The sequence below is a fragment of the Pogona vitticeps genome, chromosome ZW-PAR (genome assembly GCF_051106095.1).
Source record: "Pogona vitticeps strain Pit_001003342236 chromosome ZW-PAR, PviZW2.1, whole genome shotgun sequence".
Classification (NCBI taxonomy): Eukaryota; Metazoa; Chordata; class Lepidosauria; order Squamata; family Agamidae; genus Pogona; species Pogona vitticeps.
The window spans coordinates 3,052,853-3,071,762 of record NC_135800.1 but is presented as its reverse complement, the minus strand read 5'-3'; the positions used below and the strand labels follow the sequence as shown (position 1 = coordinate 3,071,762).

General features: G+C 50.0%; 1 protein-coding gene across 1 annotated transcript; it reads right to left on the bottom strand.

The window, feature by feature from the left end:
• Window positions 1–34: 34 nt before the first annotated feature.
• On the bottom strand, window positions 35–18,327 carry ADAMTS13 (ADAM metallopeptidase with thrombospondin type 1 motif 13). Its single transcript, XM_078382848.1, has 29 exons — window positions 18,303–18,327; window positions 16,628–16,839; window positions 15,901–15,984; window positions 15,684–15,808; window positions 15,445–15,591; window positions 14,419–14,553; window positions 13,867–14,017; window positions 13,074–13,178; window positions 12,472–12,614; window positions 12,134–12,197; window positions 11,400–11,532; window positions 10,803–10,951; window positions 10,443–10,563; window positions 10,262–10,342; window positions 9,826–10,007; window positions 9,343–9,478; window positions 8,502–8,631; window positions 8,145–8,324; window positions 7,100–7,289; window positions 6,570–6,687; window positions 6,005–6,134; window positions 5,643–5,822; window positions 4,875–5,057; window positions 3,634–3,838; window positions 2,995–3,328; window positions 2,544–2,690; window positions 1,970–2,149; window positions 1,474–1,658; window positions 35–1,058 (listed from the first exon to the last, which is right to left on the bottom strand). The coding sequence occupies exons 1-29, from the start codon at window positions 18,325–18,327 to the stop codon at window positions 906–908; spliced, it is 4,308 nt and encodes a 1,435-aa protein (XP_078238974.1). The 3' UTR covers window positions 35–905.
• Window positions 18,328–18,910: the final 583 nt, after the last annotated feature.

The window sequence follows — 18,910 nt, the reverse complement described above, 5'->3', positions numbered from 1 at the left end:
GGCATGACGGCAAACATGTTCGACACATGGCTGGTTTGGGTCAATAAACATTTACTTCCAAAGGAGAGGCACCTGAAATAATTAAGTTTTTGCAGTTAAGAGGCAAAAAAGCGGCTGACTCCGGGCCAGTGGATCCAGAATGAAAAACACTTTAATTTCTGGCTAATCGTTAAGTTCATATCCATATGACAATTTTACTATATGTCAGCTTAGCAGCCGAGAGAAGCAGGAAGATCCGTTTAATTTTTAAAAGGGGGGTAATTAAAGGTGATGAAGTTTCGTCCAGAGGGGTCACGTGGAACTGTATTTATCCCTCTTGTCTTATTCTGAAAATTCATAGGATTTACTGACGGTTTATCAAGACTGAAGTTCTGATAGTGAGTGGTTTAGCGCTGAGCTGCTTCACCACTTCATTACTCTCCGAGGGTTTGCTGTATAGATTCTCTGACACGTTATCCGTCTGCTCTTCCTCACTTTACATTATTTTCTTTCTACTTGCTGGCTCTTGGCACAACTCTAAAAAAGTAGACACACACAAAAAACACCTGGAACGTCCAGATGTTGCGACAAAATGCTGGGAAGATTAGGGTTTGATGAGGAAGTGAAAGGCATGCAAGCACCTTGTCGGGAAGAGCATCCAGATTTTGGGAGTGGGTCCCCCTCTTAGCTATAGCAGAGGCGACCGTAAGGCCCTCTCCCTCCCCTTTCTCAGCAATCGGACCAAATGTGGGGCTTCAGCATCGGCCAGAGTTCTGGAAAGGGGAATTTTAACAGATGGAACTCCTTCCTCCTTTCTGCACGTAAACCTGTACCTGCCAGTTTCCCCTCTTCTACGTAACATACAAGGGTGTTCAGAGTCCTTGGGTCACCCAGAGAGAAATCGTGGAATGTCTGCAGGGCGGTGTTTATTTGGGCTTGGTCACCCAGTACTCCGCTCGGAAAGGGACGTGGGCCAAATCTGCGCTGAATTCGATTTCAGCCCGGCTCCCTGTGGATTCCCAGTAGAACAGCTGATTTCCGCGGAAGACGGTGGTTTTCATGGCGCTGACATCTCGAATCTAAGGAGAAAGGACGGCCCATCGTCACATTTTCTATCAGGATCTGGGTTTTCCATATCTGTCTTGCCTCATTCATGGGGTCCCCGTATATCAGAACTGACTCGACAGCACATAACAACAACAGAATACTATTTTTTAAAAACCCAGTGATTTAAAACTGCGTGCATAAGGAGACCTTGTTTCTCTTCCCAGTTGGGCCCCTGATCGCCTACAATCGTGCTCATGACTACAATGATAGTGGCCCTGGAACTGTCTTACAGGGGGTGCTGGAAATTTTACAGCATTCCTGCGGGACAGGCTCACAGATGATGATTAAGGAGGAAAACGCATGGGGAAGAGTTTGGAGCCTCCCCAAAACACCAGATCTATGTTTGGTGGCATTCCAAGAACATCACAAGGCACACGGTGATCTTACCAAAATATAACCAGAAGGTCTTTGGCCGGCGTCGGTTCCCAGGTCCACGTTCACGGCACGGATGGCGATACGAAGCCGTGGAGCCACATCGATAAAGGTCCTGCAAGCCGCTGGCGATTCGCCGTCTGCGGGCGGCCCGGGGTTTACTATTTCTCCACGAGGGCCAAACAATTGCACGTCGCAGTCTGGATCAGCGGGGAGGAAAAAAGAATCAGAAGAAAATGACAGGCTGAAGTCACTGGGTAAGCACCAGCGGCTGGAATGTGAAATGATACTGCCATTGCTTTCCATGGGGGTTAATAGCAAATTGGCCAGATCTGGATCAAGAAAGCAGCTCGCAGGGTACAAGAAAGACACAAATTCCTGGATATTTGTAAGTTTTGAAAGACACATCGGAGGACTCTCTTGGTTAGCCTTCTAGGGAGTTCGAATTGCTTATCCTTCAAACGTGACTTCTACTTCAAAGGCAGCCGAGCCCGTTTTTGCAGCAACGCACCTTGGTGGTATCTCTTTGGGGCAGCCTGGCTGCTGTACTGGAGCACGACTCCGTTTCCCGGCACCAAGAGCCGCTGTCGCACCATCAGTGTGTTGGCCTTGGTGTTGTTGATCACCAAGAGCCCCAGTTTCTTACATCCTGTCCGCCACATCGTCCGTGTAGAAAACAGCAGCATCTCGCCTGGAGCGAAGGGCATGGGGGTGAGGGAGAGGAACAGAACGTGGCTCTTGTTTTGTTTTTAAAATTGTTGGACTCCGTATTTTAGAAATTTCACTGTTTACTACATTCGTTTGTTCGTTCATTGGATGGATGGATGGATGGATGGATGGATGGATGGATGGATGGATGGATGGATGGATGGATGGATGGATGGATGGATGGATATAACGATGAATGGATGGAGGTAATGATGGTCCCTTGCACCCCTTTGTCTTTTCGTCAGTTTTCAGTGCCCCAGGGAAGAAATCCATCCTGCAACCCCTCCAGGGCATACTGCATGTTGCAGGGTGGACATGGAGGAGGTAAGATTTGAACTAAGGGCTTCTCAAGCTCACCGGTGTGTCAAGCAACCCACCTGCAGTACAGTTCAGGGTGCTCTCAAGCACCCGGAGGGTGATGATCTCTTGCAGGGGGCGGCCGATGGCCACGGCGCAGTCCCTCACTCGTAGCCCGGTCATATTGATCAGCCCTGTGGCGCCGAGGAAGAGTCTCCCGCACACACCTGCCGGAGGGAGGGAGAGGCGGCGGGTCGGAGGGGGCGAAGCAGTGGAAAAAGGAGGCGAACGCCCCCACCTGCACCCCAGGGCCACAATGGATCTCAAACACAAACTGAGCCAGACGTGGGGGAAGCTTGCAACCGATCCCCTGCGGATACGGGGTGGTGGTGGTCCTACTGTATTTAACTTCGGCTGGACAGTACCCTGGCTTTAAACAAAGCTAAAACAAAGGCTGAAAAATTCAAACCACCAAATCCTGCGCCCACTTGTTCTCTCTCTTGTAATCCCATCATGAAATTTGTCACTCACCGTGCTCCTCCGAAGGATCTCCCCAGCCTGTCTCTTTCGAGTGCTTGAGAGACGCGGCAGGTTGTGGAAAACCTAAAGCCCTGGATCGTGATCTGGCGGGGCTGGGGGTCGTGGAAGGTGTCGTGCGCCAACCCGGAGCGGCCGGCTGCCTTTGGAGACCCGCAAGAGTCATGTCTGCTGAGGCCGGTGCGAAGCATGGGGCAACGGAGCATGTTCTCACCCTCAAGGGCTTGGGGGTGCGCATGCACCAGGCGGGGTTCACCCGTGCCCTGGTCTGGGAATTAAGGCAGAAATCCTTCCGCGTCTGGACCCCAGTTCCACAGGAAACAGAACACTGGAGGGGGGAAAATCCACAGTTTGTCTTTAGAAAGCGACAAAAGCCAATGATTCGAAGCAGGAACCAAGGCCTCTTAACCTTTTGGTGTTGGGGGGACGTGGCTTTTTACCGGCTCAAAGCTATACTCTTCTGACAGATGCGCTTTTACACTGCATTTTAAATTGTGCTTTTATATTATTTCGGTTTTAATCGTTAATCTGGTGTCGGGGGCCCAAAAAGTGGGGCAGGAGCCACGGAACCCCCTTGACCCCACTGCAAGGGTGGGATGTAAAGGCAACCTCGATCAATCCAAAGGATGGTACCTCCGTCCACTGGGTGAATCCCCATTCGTAAGAGCACTCCCGGACGACGCAGGGCAGGCTAGCGAGAGGCTTCTCTGCTTCCGGGCACGAGTCGTCGGCCAGCTCTACCTCTTGGCTTCCAGAAGACTGCACGCAAGCGATGGTCTGGGTGGCCACCCCAAGCCCGCAGGAAGAGGAACACGGACCGGTCCTTGTGACTTTCCACCTTGTCGTGGAGAGAAGGGGATACTAAGCTGCCCACCTCTCCACTGTCCTTCCACCCACAGACAAAACCGATCATCCATCCATCCATCTATTGACTAACTCATCCATCCATCCATCCATCCATCCATCCATCCATCCATCCATCCATCCATCCATCCATCCATCCATCCATCCATTGACTAACTCATCCATCCATCCATCCATCCATCCATCCATCCATCCATCCATCCATCCATCCATCCATCCATCCATCCATCCATCCATCCATCCATCCATTGACTAACCCATCCATCCATCCATCCATCCATCCATCCATCCATCCATCCATCCATCCATCCATCCATCCATCCATTGACTAACCCATCCATCCATCCATCCATCCATCCATCCATCCATCCATCCATCCATCCATCCATCCATCCATCCATCCATTGACTAACCCATCCATCCATCCATCCATCCATCCATCCATCCATTGACTAACCCATCCATCCATCCATCCATCCATCCATCCATCCATCCATCCATCCATCCATCCATCCATCCATCCATCCATTGACTAACCCATCCATCCATCCATCCATCCATCCATCCATCCATCCATCCATCCATCCATCCATCCATCCATCCATCCATCCATCCATCCATCCATCCATCCATTGACTAACCCATCCATCCATCCATCCATCCATCCATCCATCCATCCATCCATCCATCCATCCATCCATCCATCCATCCATCCATTGACTAACCCATCCATCCATCCATCCATCCATCCATCCATCCATCCATCCATCCATCCATCCATCCATCCATCCATTGACTAACCCATCCATCCATCCATCCATCCATCCATCCATCCATCCATCCATCCATCCATCCATCCATCCATCCATCCATCCATCCATCCATCCATCCATCCATCCGTCTTACAAAACCAAAAACCAGAAGACAGGAAGGCCTGGCGTGCTCTGGTCCATGGGGTCACGAAGAGTCGGACACGACTAAACAACGGCAACGATCACGCAGTTAATAACCTTGGAGGACAGGGTTCCGGATTGCACGCTTCCTGTTCTTCGGGATGAGGCAAATTCTCACAGTGGGCGTCTGGCAGAATCTCTTCCTCCTTCTTCTCTCCCGTCTCCCGCGCACAGTACCGCACCTTGTGCAAGACGCCCCCGCCACAGCTGGCGGTACAGGCACCCTTCTTGGAGAACCACCTTTGAGGCAAAACAGAGTTCCGTTGTTGAAAGCAGCTGGGGGGGGGGCAGCGTGTGGCTTTCGCTTCCCACAGCTCGGAAGGGACGCCGTTTTTAAATGCCAACTCTCTGCGGGATGATGGAGATCATTGTGCCAAAAAGTCCAATTCCCCCCCCCATGCTTTCCCGCCTCCCATCATCTTGCTCTTCTAATCAACACGACAGGCGGGAGCTTCTCCCAACCCACTCCAAAGTAGGGTCCTATCAACCACCACCTTGGCATCGTCATCATCATTCCACAAGGCACGAGTTCCTCTTTATTCAGCACAGCTTCGTCTCGAGTCCTGTGTTCTGGACACCGCACTTCAAGAAGGATGCTGACGAATTGGAACAAGTTCAGGGGAGGGCAAGAAGGAGGATCAGGGGGCTGGAGAGAGCTCAAATGCTGGAGGCCTTCAAGGGAAAAGTGGATCTACTTTGATATGGATTCCTGCCTTGAGCAGAGGGTTGGGCTAGATGGCCTTCGAGGCCCCCCTTCCAACCTCATGATCCTCTGATTCTGTGATCACTGTCTGCAATTCTCAAAAAGACTGATACTGTATCTACCTCGCCGGGCAAGGTTCAGTAGCGCATTCCTTGCTGCTGGCCGGCCGGCGCGTCCTGCCACATTTTGAGTGCGGGAGCGTCTTGGTGATGTTTCCATGCTGCCGGATGCACCGAACCAGGAGAGGGATCCTTCCTCCACCGCATGTGACGGGACATGGAGCAAATTCCTTTACTTCCCAGCTGGAAAGAACACAGGGAGGTGGCAGAGAATCAACATGAAGGGGAAGCCTAAATCCAACTCATTTCTCAGGCACAGATACTCATGGGTCACCTATGGTGAGTAAACACCACCTCCAGGGGACTAAGCAGGGAAACCCCGGCGAAGCCAGAGATAATTGGTGGACTGTACATGTTGCATTTACCTTGGGGGACATAGCATGGGGTTACACACTTCCAGCTGGCTTGACGGTTTCCGCGTCTGGTTACAACGCTCCTCCTGAGCTTCTTCTCGGGTGTCAAAAACCAGACAGACATAACTCACCAGCATCAATCCTGGGAAGAGAAGCGATTGGAACAGATTTTTTTTAAAGCTATATATAATCTTTTTTTAAAAATTCCCTCTCCAAACACCTATTTCTTTTCCTCTGAAAGTACGCAGTCAAGACAGATGTATCGTGATATGTATTATGGTCTATGCCAAGGAAAGCTGCGTGAGAAGCATTCATATAAAGAGGTCAGTGTGATACATTTGAACTGACAAAAAAAAGAGAGTTTTAGATGGTGCTTATTGGCTAGTTCTCGTGACGCCACCAACACTCCTTTAAAGATTTCCGGAACTATTTTACAAAAAACATTTGATTATATTTGTGGCAGAAAGGTGACATGAAAAAGGGAGGTATAAAAGTGCATCGGTGATGCTGACTCTTTTCTAAAGTTATGAGCGAACGCCGGTGGTGAATCTTTGATTGATATTTCGAAGCCTCTCACCTCCTCCGCAGGTGACGGTGCAGTCTCCAGCCACTGGGCTCCAGATGTACACTGGCTGGTTTTCAATACGAGGAGGCCAAAACGGGTCAGAAGATGCTGAATCAGGCACCTCTTTCTGCTTCAGAAGATAGTGAGAGCGTAAGGGCTCAGCACAGAGCGCAGGTGGCGAAAACCGGGCCCTAGGGCAGAATCCCACCCACTGGATTCTCCAGTCCCCGTTCCCCGTTAGATTATTATTTAACGGTTTCATCTCTCCGCCCCTCCTGCCAATGTTCAGAAACCTTGAAATGCTTTTTCTAAGGCTTCGTTTCTGGCTAATCGACCCAGCCGTTTTCTGAGCGCTTTGGGATTTCCTGCCGTTGGACTCGATGGCCTTTAGAGGCCCTTTCCGACTCCACCGTCCTCCAATTCTATGATACCTTGATTCAGGATTTGGGCACCAACGACACCCCCTCGCCCTTGCCGAGAGAGATCCTAGAGGCAACCCGTTTGCAAATATAAACAAGCCAGGAGGAGGACAGATGACACACCGTGTCCCACCCTAGCGGGCAAACGTTCACCACGCAAGGCGCCACGTCGAGGGGTTTCTCATCTGCCGAGCAGAAGCTTTCCTCCACGATGGTTTCTAAGCCGTCACGGACTTGAACGCAGGTCACGTTCAACGAGGCGACTCCCACCCCGCAAACGGCAGAGCATGGGCCCGGCTCCGATTCTTTCCACCTGGAAGGAGAGAGCCAGCTGTTACGGATCAGGCTTCCAAAGTTCCCTGCCTCCACCAGCAATAGAGGATGTACGGATCAGACTTCCAAAGTTCCCCGCCTCCACCAGCAATAGAGGATGTACGGATCAGACTTCCAAAGTTCCCCGCCTCCACCAGCAATAGAGGATGTACGGATCAGACTTCCAAAGTTCCCCGCCTCCACCAGCAATAGAGGATGTACGGATCAGACTTCCAAAGTTCCCCGCCTCCACCAGCAATAGAGGATGTACGGATCAGACTTCCAAAGTTCCCCGCCTCCACCAGCAATAGAGGATGTACGGATCAGACTTCCAAAGTTCCCCGCCTCCACCAGCAATAGAGGATGTACGGATCAGACTTCCAAAGTTCCCCGCCTCCACCAGCAATAGAGGATGTACGGATCAGACTTCCAAAGTTCCCTGCCTCCACCAGCAATAGAGGATGTACGGATCAGACTTCCAAAGTTCCCTGCCTCCACCAGCAATAGAGAATGTACTACGTGCGATAACCAACAGAACAGACATGCAAACATGTTCACATTCAAGTTCTCTGCATCAGAAAAATTCCATGAAATGCATGATGGATCATGCTCTGCCCCCCCCCCCCGGCCTTAACTGTGTGTTCCCTTGTCGGATCCTATCTGGTCTTCCTTCAAGATGATGTTCTGCCGCTTTCAAAGACTTCCCAGTAAATTGAACAATGGAATTGGGATCCAACCGGATTCTGAACCCATTACAGATATCTGGCTGTTTCTTGTCTTAGAAGGGGGTCCCAGAAGACCCATCCCACTGTGTAACTCCCAGACCCCAATGGCTTCTGCCAGGCCCTGCATTTACCTGGGAGGGCACAATTCAGAGCTGCAGGACTCAACGGAAGAAGGCCGGGCAGCCTCCGTGCATTCTGAATCCGGCAGAGTCAGGATCCGTCCTCCGTCTTCCTTTGCGCAGTGAACCGGACGCTCCCTCGTGCCACCGCCACAGGTGGCACTACAGGGCCCAAAGTCTTCGGCCACCCAGCTTGGAGAGAACACAAGGGTCTCCTTACAATCCTCCTCCCGCTACGCAGGGAGTCGGGTCTATAAGGTTAGCGGTGTGGGTGTTGTGGCGAGGTGGGATTTTTTAAAAGGAGTATAGATAGCCCCAGCCCAGCTTTCTCCTCCAAGAGGACTAGCAGCCGAAGAGGGCTTCACTCACTGCGGTGGGCAGGGTGCCGTGAGACAGGACTCCCGCCTGGGGGGAGGTCTCGGAGTCTTTAGGCAGTGGGAGTCGTCCGTGGCTTCTCCCGTGGTCTGATCGAAGCAGGAATGGTCAACCTGTAGAACGCCTGGGAAATAAAACAGGAAAAAGGAAAACAAGCCCCTACATCAAGTCTTTGAGAACAAAGAAGGAGAAGATGCTGCCTTAGACGGAGTCCCGACCTGGGTCCATTTAGAACATCTGGGTGTTGTGACTGTTCAGACAAGAGCCCTACCCAGTGATGATGAGGGTTGAACCCAGCCCCGTCTGCACGCAAAGCCTTGTGCTTAGGAATAAAGACAGGGCGAAGACAGGAGACCTGGGGAGTCTCGTGTCAGGTTTTCCTCCTTCCCTGCTCTGCCTTCCGCCTTTCCCAGCGTGACTGCCTTTTCCAGAGACTCCTGCCTTCTCTGGATGGGCCCAAAAAGGAGGACAGCCTCCTCCATTTCATCATCTTTGCCTCCAGAGAGAGAGAGAGAGAGTATGGGCTTGATTTGCTCAAGCACCCACTAGTTCGTCTTTTCTGGCTGTCCGTCGTATCCCTAAAGCTCTCCTCCAGCACTACGTTTCATACAAATCCATCTTTTTTTTCCTCTACCCGCTTTCTTTACTGTCCGGCTTTCGCGCCTCTACCTAATGACTGGGAACACAAGGGTGTGGATGATCCTGGACTTGACCTCCAGGGACGGCTCTTTGAATTACAGCATCGCTACCTAGTGTGGCTGATCTAGGCTCTGATTCTGCCTGCGCACCGTCTCTCAAGGAGAGACGGCAGGATCGAGGGCTGAACGCCCCTTACCTTCCCCACAACTCACTGAGCAGGGACCAAGCTGGGGAGCCCACCCGTATGCCTGCTTCTCGTTTGGTCGGAAGTAGCTGAAGGTGATGTCTGGGTTGGTGATGGCCCCATATTCCTTCCCGTATTTCCTATAAACCTAGAAGGGAGAAAGGAAAGGAAGGGTTGAACAGAACACCGCCCAGAGTAGACCTTTGGTCTAGAAGGGTGGGATAGAAATCCAATCAATCAATCAATCAATAAACACACAAACATGAAAAACCAGAAATTAGGGAAGTTCGCCTCCACCATCATTGTAAATATCCCTCTACTTTTACAGTAGGATCCCTTATCCACGGACTCAGTATCCACTGATCCATGGTCTGAAAATGTTAAAAGAAAAATCCAAAAAAATACGCATTTCTAGCAAGGATCAGGTCACTAGAGGGAGCTGGTGGGTGTCCGTCGGAGCCTCCTCCGGAGGGAGCTTGCCGGCAGCTGCTTCACCTGGATCTCTGCGGCCTCTTGCAGGGGTCCCGTCATGTGAACGTGCTCCCAGCGAGGCAGACGATCCTCGGTGAGGAAGACCTTGTACTCGATCCGGTCATCTTCCAGGACAGAAGGGAAGGTGGTATTGTAAGAGATGCTGCCCTTTCCGGCCACCACGTACCGCCCTCCGACCTTCACCGCTGCAAAGGAAGGCACAGCAATGCATCATTTTCTTGCAGAATCTGGCCTTCCCAGGGCTCTCTGCTTTCTTTTCCGCTCTGCCAAGAGTCAAGGACCTGTGTCTCTCCAGAACTCGGACAACGGTTCTCCTCTCTTCCTCCTGCCTGGGGCCGATGGGGTTAGGAGTCCCTCTGAAGGGATACAGGTTCACCCACAACCACACCACAACCAGCTAATTCAACACCCGCCTCCCTCGGGGGGTCCCTGCACTCACCCAAATGCGTAAAGAGAGGCTTCCGGTTGACCACCCGCACCGTGGTGGTGTTCGGAGGCAGCACCAGGAAGGTAACGTACTCTAAGAGAGAGAGGAAAGCGAGCAGAGTGCTACGGATGTACGTCTACAGTGAAAATCCATGGCCGGGAGCACCAGAGGGAGGAGGAGAAGACTGCCTTACCTCTGGCTTTTCCTTCTGTGTAAGAACCGTTGACGTGGGAACAGGTCGTGTTGTCTCCGCCACACACCTGGCATGCGTCCGCACTCTTCCCAGAGTCCATTCTGCCATCACACCCAAATGTCTATGTGGAAAGAAAGGAAGAAAGGGGGACGTTTCAGGTCAACCTAAAGGCTGATCAAGGCTCCCGTGGGGCAACTCTGGACCACAGAGAAACAAGGGTCTCGGCGGCAGCCGGAGAGAAGAGCGGGAGGGACAAGATTGAACCCTCACCGTCAGGGATCCTAAGGAAACGCCCTGTTTTCTATGACTCATCGGACCATCAGAATAGCTGCCCCACGTGGCCAAGATCTGTGGCCCTACCTTGCAGCGGCCTGTCAAACACCATCCCGGTTTTCCTCCGTCCTCCAGGCTGTCGGGTTCGCACTTCGTCCCATCAATGAATCGGTCCCCGCGTCTCACCATGAAGTTCTTCCCGGACGCTTGACACATGTGTTTGCACATCAGATCTCCTGGAAGTGGGAGGGCAACGCTGGTGGTGAACTCCGGGTATGGGCGGAACGATACAATACGGACGGACCCATCGCCCGAGCTAAAATCCTGTTGGTGTCCGAAAGACATCGTTCAGGAAGTCCTTCGGGACTGAGAAAAACCAGGCTGGCCAATGAAGCCCTTGTTTCCTCCCAAAGACCCACCGCAAAATTGTACCCACGGATTTGCAAACTTTGGAAATTAAGGGGGAAAATTCCCACTCTGAGAATCCGCTGCTTTCAGCAGTTAAAGAATTAAGATGTGGGGAAAGAAAGAGAGGATCTTAAAAAGAAGCATTTCACACCGCAACATTTTGTTGCAGGACTCAAATTATATTTAAGAATGAATATTTCACAGATATGCACCATCCTTTGGCCAAAACCTCCTCCCTCTCTCTCTCTCATTTCATGACCTCTTCCTTCGTATCACCTTTCACGTGGCCAAGAGCTGAAATCCACTTATAGAAAGACAGGTACTCTGGAGTGAAGTCAATTTGAAGTGGTGTTGAATCCGTTTCTGCGCATTGCTCATCCATGAAATCCTTCTGGGTTGTCAAGCAAGGCTGCGGAAAAGGGAGACAAACCTGCCAGCTTCAGGGAGGGAGCTCAAACGTACAAAACATTTCCACTTTTTTCTTTTTCAGACACAGAAAGGTGATTAATTTGTTTGCTTGTTTTGTTTTGATACCATCCCTCTGACCGAGGGATCTACTCGGGGGGGGGGATTTTATAGCAAAGACACACAGCAGCATAATTAAAATACCAGTTCAACAGGAGAGAAAACAAAAAATGATAAAATATAAATAAACACTTGTTTGGAACTTGTTTTATCAATGGTCAGAAGCATGTTGTATAGATTAAGAGCTTAATATGTATTGTAGCTGTATTAACAAATTATTATAAGCTGAACTGAGGTGACACAATGTTAAATAAGCATGGATGGATTTTATAAATAATAATTATAAAAAGAAAATTAAAAATATAAAAAATATAAATAAACAGTACAGGCAGTACAGATTAGATGGGTGAGGGAATCTAAGACCGAGAGATCCTTCAGAAGCAGTTTCAAAGTTTCTTTACAACCCTGAGGACTAGAAACGTGACACAGAACTGAGAATTAGAAAGTCTCTGAAATGGAGTGCACCGTTTTAAAGCATTGCCTACCTGTGTGTTACACAGTTCGGCTTCCACGTCTTTGCCTTCACACGGGTGGCCCCCGAAAGCAGGCCTGGAAGGAAAAGGGGATCTCTGTCTGCATGGCAGGAGAGACTCAACGCTGGGATGCATGAATCTCAACTTTCAATGCTGTTGGAACGCAGGAAAGAGGCCCTCCAGCCGAAACCAGGGAGAGATTGGACTCTCGAGCAGCTTGGTTGAAAAAAGGAAAGATTTAAGGGTCTCTCCACTGCGAAGCCCCTCTCTGGTCGCTTCACCCACGCTGGTTGAATTCATCGGGGACCGAGAGAAACGTCTCCGCTTTGCAAGACTGAGGTCTTACTCGCCTTGGGTTGTTGCACTGTCTCCGTCTTGCTGTGACGCCCCCTCCGCAGCTTCTGGAGCAGGAGGTAAACGCCGTCCAGCTGCTCCACTGACCATGTATGGGATCCAGATCGTCCGAAGAGCTACAGCGCCCCTTGGAACACCACTAGAATGGAGAAGGAGCAGCCGTGAGCACCAGCCACGGCTCAAGGGACCCGACCGACGGGGATGACAGAAACAGAGGCTGCTTGCACATCACCCCAAGAAAGAGGATACAGGAGGAAACCACGTTGCATAAAATGTCATGCGCCAATGGCTAAACACAGGTGGAACAGTTTTAATACAGGAGGAGCCCCTTATCTGCGGGATTGGTATCCGCTGATTCACTGACCCGGAGTTTGAAAATATGGAAAATATTAAAAGAAAAATCTTAGAAATATGCATTTTTAAAGCTGAAGTTATGAGAACTTGCCCACAGATATGGGGGGTCCTATTGTATACCCCCTCACGCATCGTTACCCATCCTACAATAAATAAGGAAAGAAAGTGAGCAGGTTGCAGAAACAACCGGGATCGTCACCCATTGGGTTATACTTCCTTATCACAAGACCTTTTTTTTTTTTACCTTGTTGAGCCCACATTCGGTGCCATCCAGGAGGGGATAGAAACGCCGGGTACAACTGGACTGGTCGGCTGGATTGGTGTGGCAAGACAGAGCTTTGCACATGTCCTAGAAACCGGGGGGGGGGAAGGAGGTGCGGACTTAAGGGCTGAGAAAGAGGTGCTGGCACCGCCCCACCAGCCTGCCTCTTACAAACCCATCTTAACACTCCCCAAGGGATGAAAGAGAGGGGATGGGGAAAAGCCACCGGTTCTGAGCCTGCCCACAAGCGTTGAGGTGCCCAGACCCCCAACCAGCCACCTTCTTGACTCAGCATCTTCCCTAACCCACAAACACGCAATGCAACAACAGACCGCATTTTCTCGGTCTCCGAAGACCTCTGCTTTATTCCAACCTGAGTTGGAAAGGATCTTCCTACTCTACCTACAGAAAGCAGAGAGTCTATTTTGCGGATAACAATTGGAGCGGCTGTCGCATTTTTAGGCGTGCCGGCGTTTGATTTGCTATCTATTGCTAGGAATCTAATCCCGCAGGGCGGGCGGTGAATCTGGGCTGCGCTCATGGCTTAGAAATGCACATCTGATGATCTATCACAGCTAGCTTTGCCGATAGGCGTTGTGTGTCAGAAACACCTGGAGGGCCAGTGTTCCCACAGCCTGAATGGAATCAAGGCAACGGATTACAGAAACTACATGCACGGCATCCTTTAAGAAGGAGCAAGCCACTATATGAAAGTGTAGCCTTGTTGTTATTTCAGGGGACTTTGGCGTCATCCACCGAAAAGCGTTCTACCTACAAGGTCGTGCCGGGTGAAGGTGCAGGCGGTGGCGGCTTCCCCGAAAGCTATTTTACACTGCTCATCTAGCCCATAATACAGGCCTGGCTTCCTTCCAGGGATGGTCTCCGTGAAGTCTGGTAGGTCATCCACGCAGCTGGCTTGGCCTGTACTGATGAAGAACCGGGAGAGATACGATTTGTGAATGACTGTCACCACCCTCTCTCTTTGAGAAAAGAGCACCAAACGGCCTGGGCTCGTAGGGGGTAGAAGGACAACAGACAGAGAGACAGACTACATCGGTTCCTTTATTATCTTTTCTAGATCTACATGAGGATTAGTATTTTTAATTGCCAGCAATGGCAAGATGTGCTGGAAGGATTTTTTTCTACCTCGTGGGTACTTGACTTGGTTGAAAGGGGGGAGGGCCTCCATTTGCTGTTCAGCCCTAGGCAGCAGAAGGTTTGAAGCCAGTCCTGTTCGAGATTTGGCGAAAATGCGCAGGATGGGGAAGGAGCATATTAAAAAAATAAAATAAAAATCCCTGGATTCGATCAAGCCCCAGCACCATACCTGATGAAGGCTAAGAGCTGCTCCCGGCTACACGTAGACCAAGTCAAGTCGACACTGTTATGACCGCCCGCAGAACCCATAATGTGTCCGCTGCTGGGGCAAGGGTTCCCTTCCCCATCATGCTGGATGCCAAAGCTGGAATAAAGACATTTTTTAAAAAAAAAAGGAAATAAAAGGGAAACCGGGGGGGGCTCCAGGATGAGCGATTTCTCTCTCTCTCTCTGCAATCTCAGTCCAGATCTGATCTCTTGGAAGGAGATCCATTCCCAAGCAGGTCCGTTTAGATCCGCTTGAGGGATCTATTTCCCAAATAAACCAGAGGTTGACTTCACAGGCATCTTTAGGGTGACTTTTATTTCTTCCTAAACAAGAAACCACCGTCTCTGACAGGAATGCTCAATTTCCCACCCCTTGCCTCGTGGCCAGATTTGTGATTGCTAAAAAGCTGGGAAACCCCTCAAAGAGGGAACGACTGTGCTAAACGCAGATCTGGAACAGCGCACGAATGGAACAAGCCGACTGAACAAGTTCGAACCCTCAAAAAGGGACGGCTGTCACTTATTTTTTACTCGACAGATACCAATAAGTGCCCTGCAGCGTCTGTCAACACATGGAGACTTCTGGGAAAAACCTAAAATTAATACTAATTTTAAAAGTTTATATGATTTTCTTTCCTGCCTTGTGTTCTTGCTACTCGTTCTCTGCTAACGTTTAAAATTCCTAATCGCTCAGTGATTTAGCCCGAGGTTGGGAGTTCGATTCCCCCATGGTGCCCCGGGACAAGATCCAGACTTGGTGATCTGTTGGATCCCTTCCAGCTCTGCTGTTCTAAGATGTTGATTAACAAAGACCATTTATACATTCTTCCATGGATCGTTCAAGGAGGTGTCACTCTGCCTCCTGCAGAGAGAATGCTAGAGTCCTGGAATGGGTCCCCATGAGGCCATCCAGTCTGACCCCCTGCTTAAGGGAGGAATCCCGATCTGGGGGCTTCTGCAAACCCGTTTTAAGCTTCACGCCACTCACCTGTGCCCGATCTCGTGGGCGATGGTGACCCCCAGGCCAAACCCTGTGTCTTCCGTGATGATGCAGCTCCAAAAGGTGGAACAGGCTCCACCCAGCTGTGTGACACCATGCACCTGCTTGTTCCCATCGCGAAGCTCCAGGTCGAACCTGAAGAAAGACAGGTAAACATCCCCAAAGAGTCCATCCTGTCCATCCACTGCACGCCACTGATGAAGGATCAGAGGGGGGCTTCCTTTTACCTGGTCACGTAGAGGACGAGATCCGCATGGCGAGGATCGGAATCGTTCTCCGGGTGGACATTCCTGCTCCACTCACAAACATTTATGACCGAATCGGTGATGTTGGAGGACAGACGGATGCTGCTCTGGAGGGAAAGACGGGCCCTCGTCAGCCCGCCGGCCACAAATCAAAGCCCCTTCGGATCTTGGAAGTCCCTGAATTTCTTCTTTTGTTTACCTCGGGCTCCGTGAGGACAATCATTCCGATGAGATGAACGCGGAACTGGATTCCCAGCGAGGCGTCTCGAAGCAGCTCGGCTGCCTGCGGAAAAACACACCCAAAGTGTCTTTTTAAGGGCAAGAATGTGAAAAACACACCCAAGCTGCTTTTTGAGGGCGAGAACAGGACACAAAAACGGTTTCGGTGCCTTCATCCTTGGTCATCTGAGGAAACTGAGTCACTGCCATGTTTTGACCAGATTGGGGAAAACCAGCAATCTGTGATGGCAGGAAATCCCGACTAGGTTCTTTTAGAAATGCTTTCCTGAGCCCATTCTCTACAATGCATTGGACTATGACTCCCATGGTGCCTGCCGGGCCTGAAGGCAATGGCAAACCAAAGGCCGCCGGACACCATGAGGTTGCCAAAGGCGGTTCATTGAGTCATTTCATTGTGACATAAAAGAAGACAACCTCGTTTTCGAGTACTTCCGAAGGCCGTTTCTAGAGGAATACTTGACATTACCGTGGAGGGACGGACTGAAATTGACAAATGTTCTTATGGTAAGCCGCAGGATTTCAGCCGATCAGTAATAAGGACGTGTCACTTTCAAAAACAAACCGACTCTTCCATGCAAGGCATTGAGCATCTGTCAGGTTGAGCTTTTGATCATGTCAAGAACACAGGATCCCAAACGAGGCGGGGAAGGGGAATATCGTAAAATTCAGCCAAAAAAAGCACTCACAATGTTTAGGATGGTGAGGATGTACCGCTCCGTGTCTTCCTGGTGGAACTGGTAGACATCCGGACCGACGACCACCAGAAGCTCCAAGTGTTTCACATTCCTCTCAGACTTTCTGCGAACTCGGGACGGAGACCTTCGTCCTGCAGCAGAACACAGAGGGGTGTAGGAGTCAGGAAAAAAAATCAGAGTTATTGGAAAGAGAGGCAACTCAACTGCTCAGTTATTTGGTTTTTCTTGCATCATTTATCACTTTCGAGATTTAATGCCGCTCAATTGCCCATGGTTCATTTGTTTGTTTGTTCATCCGTCCGTCCGTCCGTCCGTCCGTCCGTCCGTCCGTCCGTCCGTCCGTCCGTCCTTCCTTCCTTCCTTCCTTCCTTCCTTCCTTCCTTCTTCATCTATCCCCATATATAACAGAAGTATGGCCACCAAAATCCTGTGAGGTACTAGTCCCCCTCTATTTAGAATGGCGTGCTTTGTGGGAATCTGGAAAGGCGATCTGTCCTGCCTTGGATGTAGACAGCCAACAAAGGGCCTGTCCACACGGTGAAATTCGCTGCCCTCTGGCTCATCCTTATTTTCAGTGTGGTGCTATTTTAAGTCAAAGAGCTATTTTGCATCTCAGTGAATCAGGCCAAAAAGATGCCACGCCCTAGCCCGGTGCCAGAAAGATGTGGGCCAGCTCTTAAAGGGGAAGGATGGATCGTTCTAAGTAGAAACTCAAGCAGACAAGGTTCTTTTCCCCCATGCCAAACAATGCTATCAGGGAAACAGATACCATAACTATCTGCCAGTGTAGAGAGACTCTAATATGCCCCCCCAAGGTAATACTGGTTTTAATAATTCACATCACACAATGCTTTGCATCCTAAGCACAATGTGAGCTGCAAGTAGAATCTGTGTCTCCTTACCTTCAAAGACGGAACTGGTGTCCAAAGAAGAGAGACCATCGGGTGTTGCTAAAGAATCCCGAATTGCCTGCAAAATTCGTTTTTAAAAAGCATTGTAAATCTGGATCATTTTTAAGACCGGAACAGTCTTCTTATCCGCCAAGAAGCAGCGAAATCAGAGCGAGGAACTGGATTCTGGAGCAGAAGAATTTATCAACTACTAACCTGTAGCCATCTACATAAATGAACACATTTTCTTTTACGCCAAAGCCAGCCTTCTCTGCTATTCTGGTTCAATGATATCAATGTTTAAAAAATAAAAAAACAAGAGAAAGTTCCCCCAATAAAACATTTTAAAAGTCTAAATCAGAAAGGATAACACCATGAAAACATATTTTTAAAATTGAAGGTAGAGCAAGCTCACAAGACCTTTCCACGAGTAACACCGGGCACTTCTTACTTTTCCATGTGTTAAACCCGCAACAATACAGGAAAAACAAAGTGATTGTACTTTGGGGACATTGCGAGAAGACAAGACTCATGAGACAAGCTGATGCTGCTGGAAAGTTGAAAGCAGCAGGAAAAGAGGAAGCGCCCGTATGAGATGGATTGACTCAGTTAAGGAAAGCCCAGCCTTCAGTTTGCAAAAGGTTGTTCATGACCCTATGTTTTGCAGATCACACATTCCTAGGGTCAGCGTAAATCAGAAGCAATGAACAATAGTTTCAGAGATGGAAATAAACTCTCCTCCTTCTCTCCCCCACCAGTCAAGGTCATATACTCACAGCTGGGCTTCTGCTCCACCAGCATAGTCCTAACGGGAAGGCTGTGAAAAATAATACAAAAGGATTTACGTTCATGATCAGAGACGGAGGGCAAAAGACACCCCTCAAGCAAAGGAGAAAGCTAAGAAATGTCCGTTTTTTGCTTTTTCGGCTTGCAAGCTTCCTTCGGTTGTTGCAAAACACCCACAAACCCACCCAGAGAGTGGGAATCGAGAGCGGGTGGGAGGCTCGGCGGCGCTCTGCAGCGAACATTTGAGGGCAGAGGGCAAAGCTTATGCAATGTTTGGGATTTCTGACAGCCAAAGGGTTGGTTGAAGATGTTTATTCATTGTTGGGAAAAGTCCCGAAGGAACAAGACGAACAAGGGAGGAACAATTTGATGCATTTTTTCCCCGCCCCATCAGAAGTTTAAGTCCCATTGTCCAGGGATCTTTACTTTCAGGTCGAGGGTGCATAAGCTTTGTGAAGAATACCCTGGGTTGCTGGAAAGAGGAACAAGGGGGTGCAGGATCAGATCAAGCCTGAAGGCTCTTTGGAGGCAGAAATGACGAAACCGAGGCTGTCCTGCTTTGAGCACATCTCAACAAGGCAGGATTCCCCTGGAAGAG

Bases quoted from the DNA above. Each gene is read 5' to 3' on its own strand.
- ADAMTS13 (XM_078382848.1), bottom strand. From the start codon at position 18,327: ATGCTGGTGGAGCAGAAGCCCAGCT. The intron at 16,840-18,302 runs GTGAGTATATGA...ATAACTGAGCAG, and splicing joins GGTGGAGCAGAAGCCCAGCT to TTGAGTTGCCTCTCTTTCCA. The intron at 10,343-10,442 runs GTAAGGCAGTCT...TCTCTCTCTTAG, and splicing joins CACAGAAGGAAAAGCCAGAG to AGTACGTTACCTTCCTGGTG.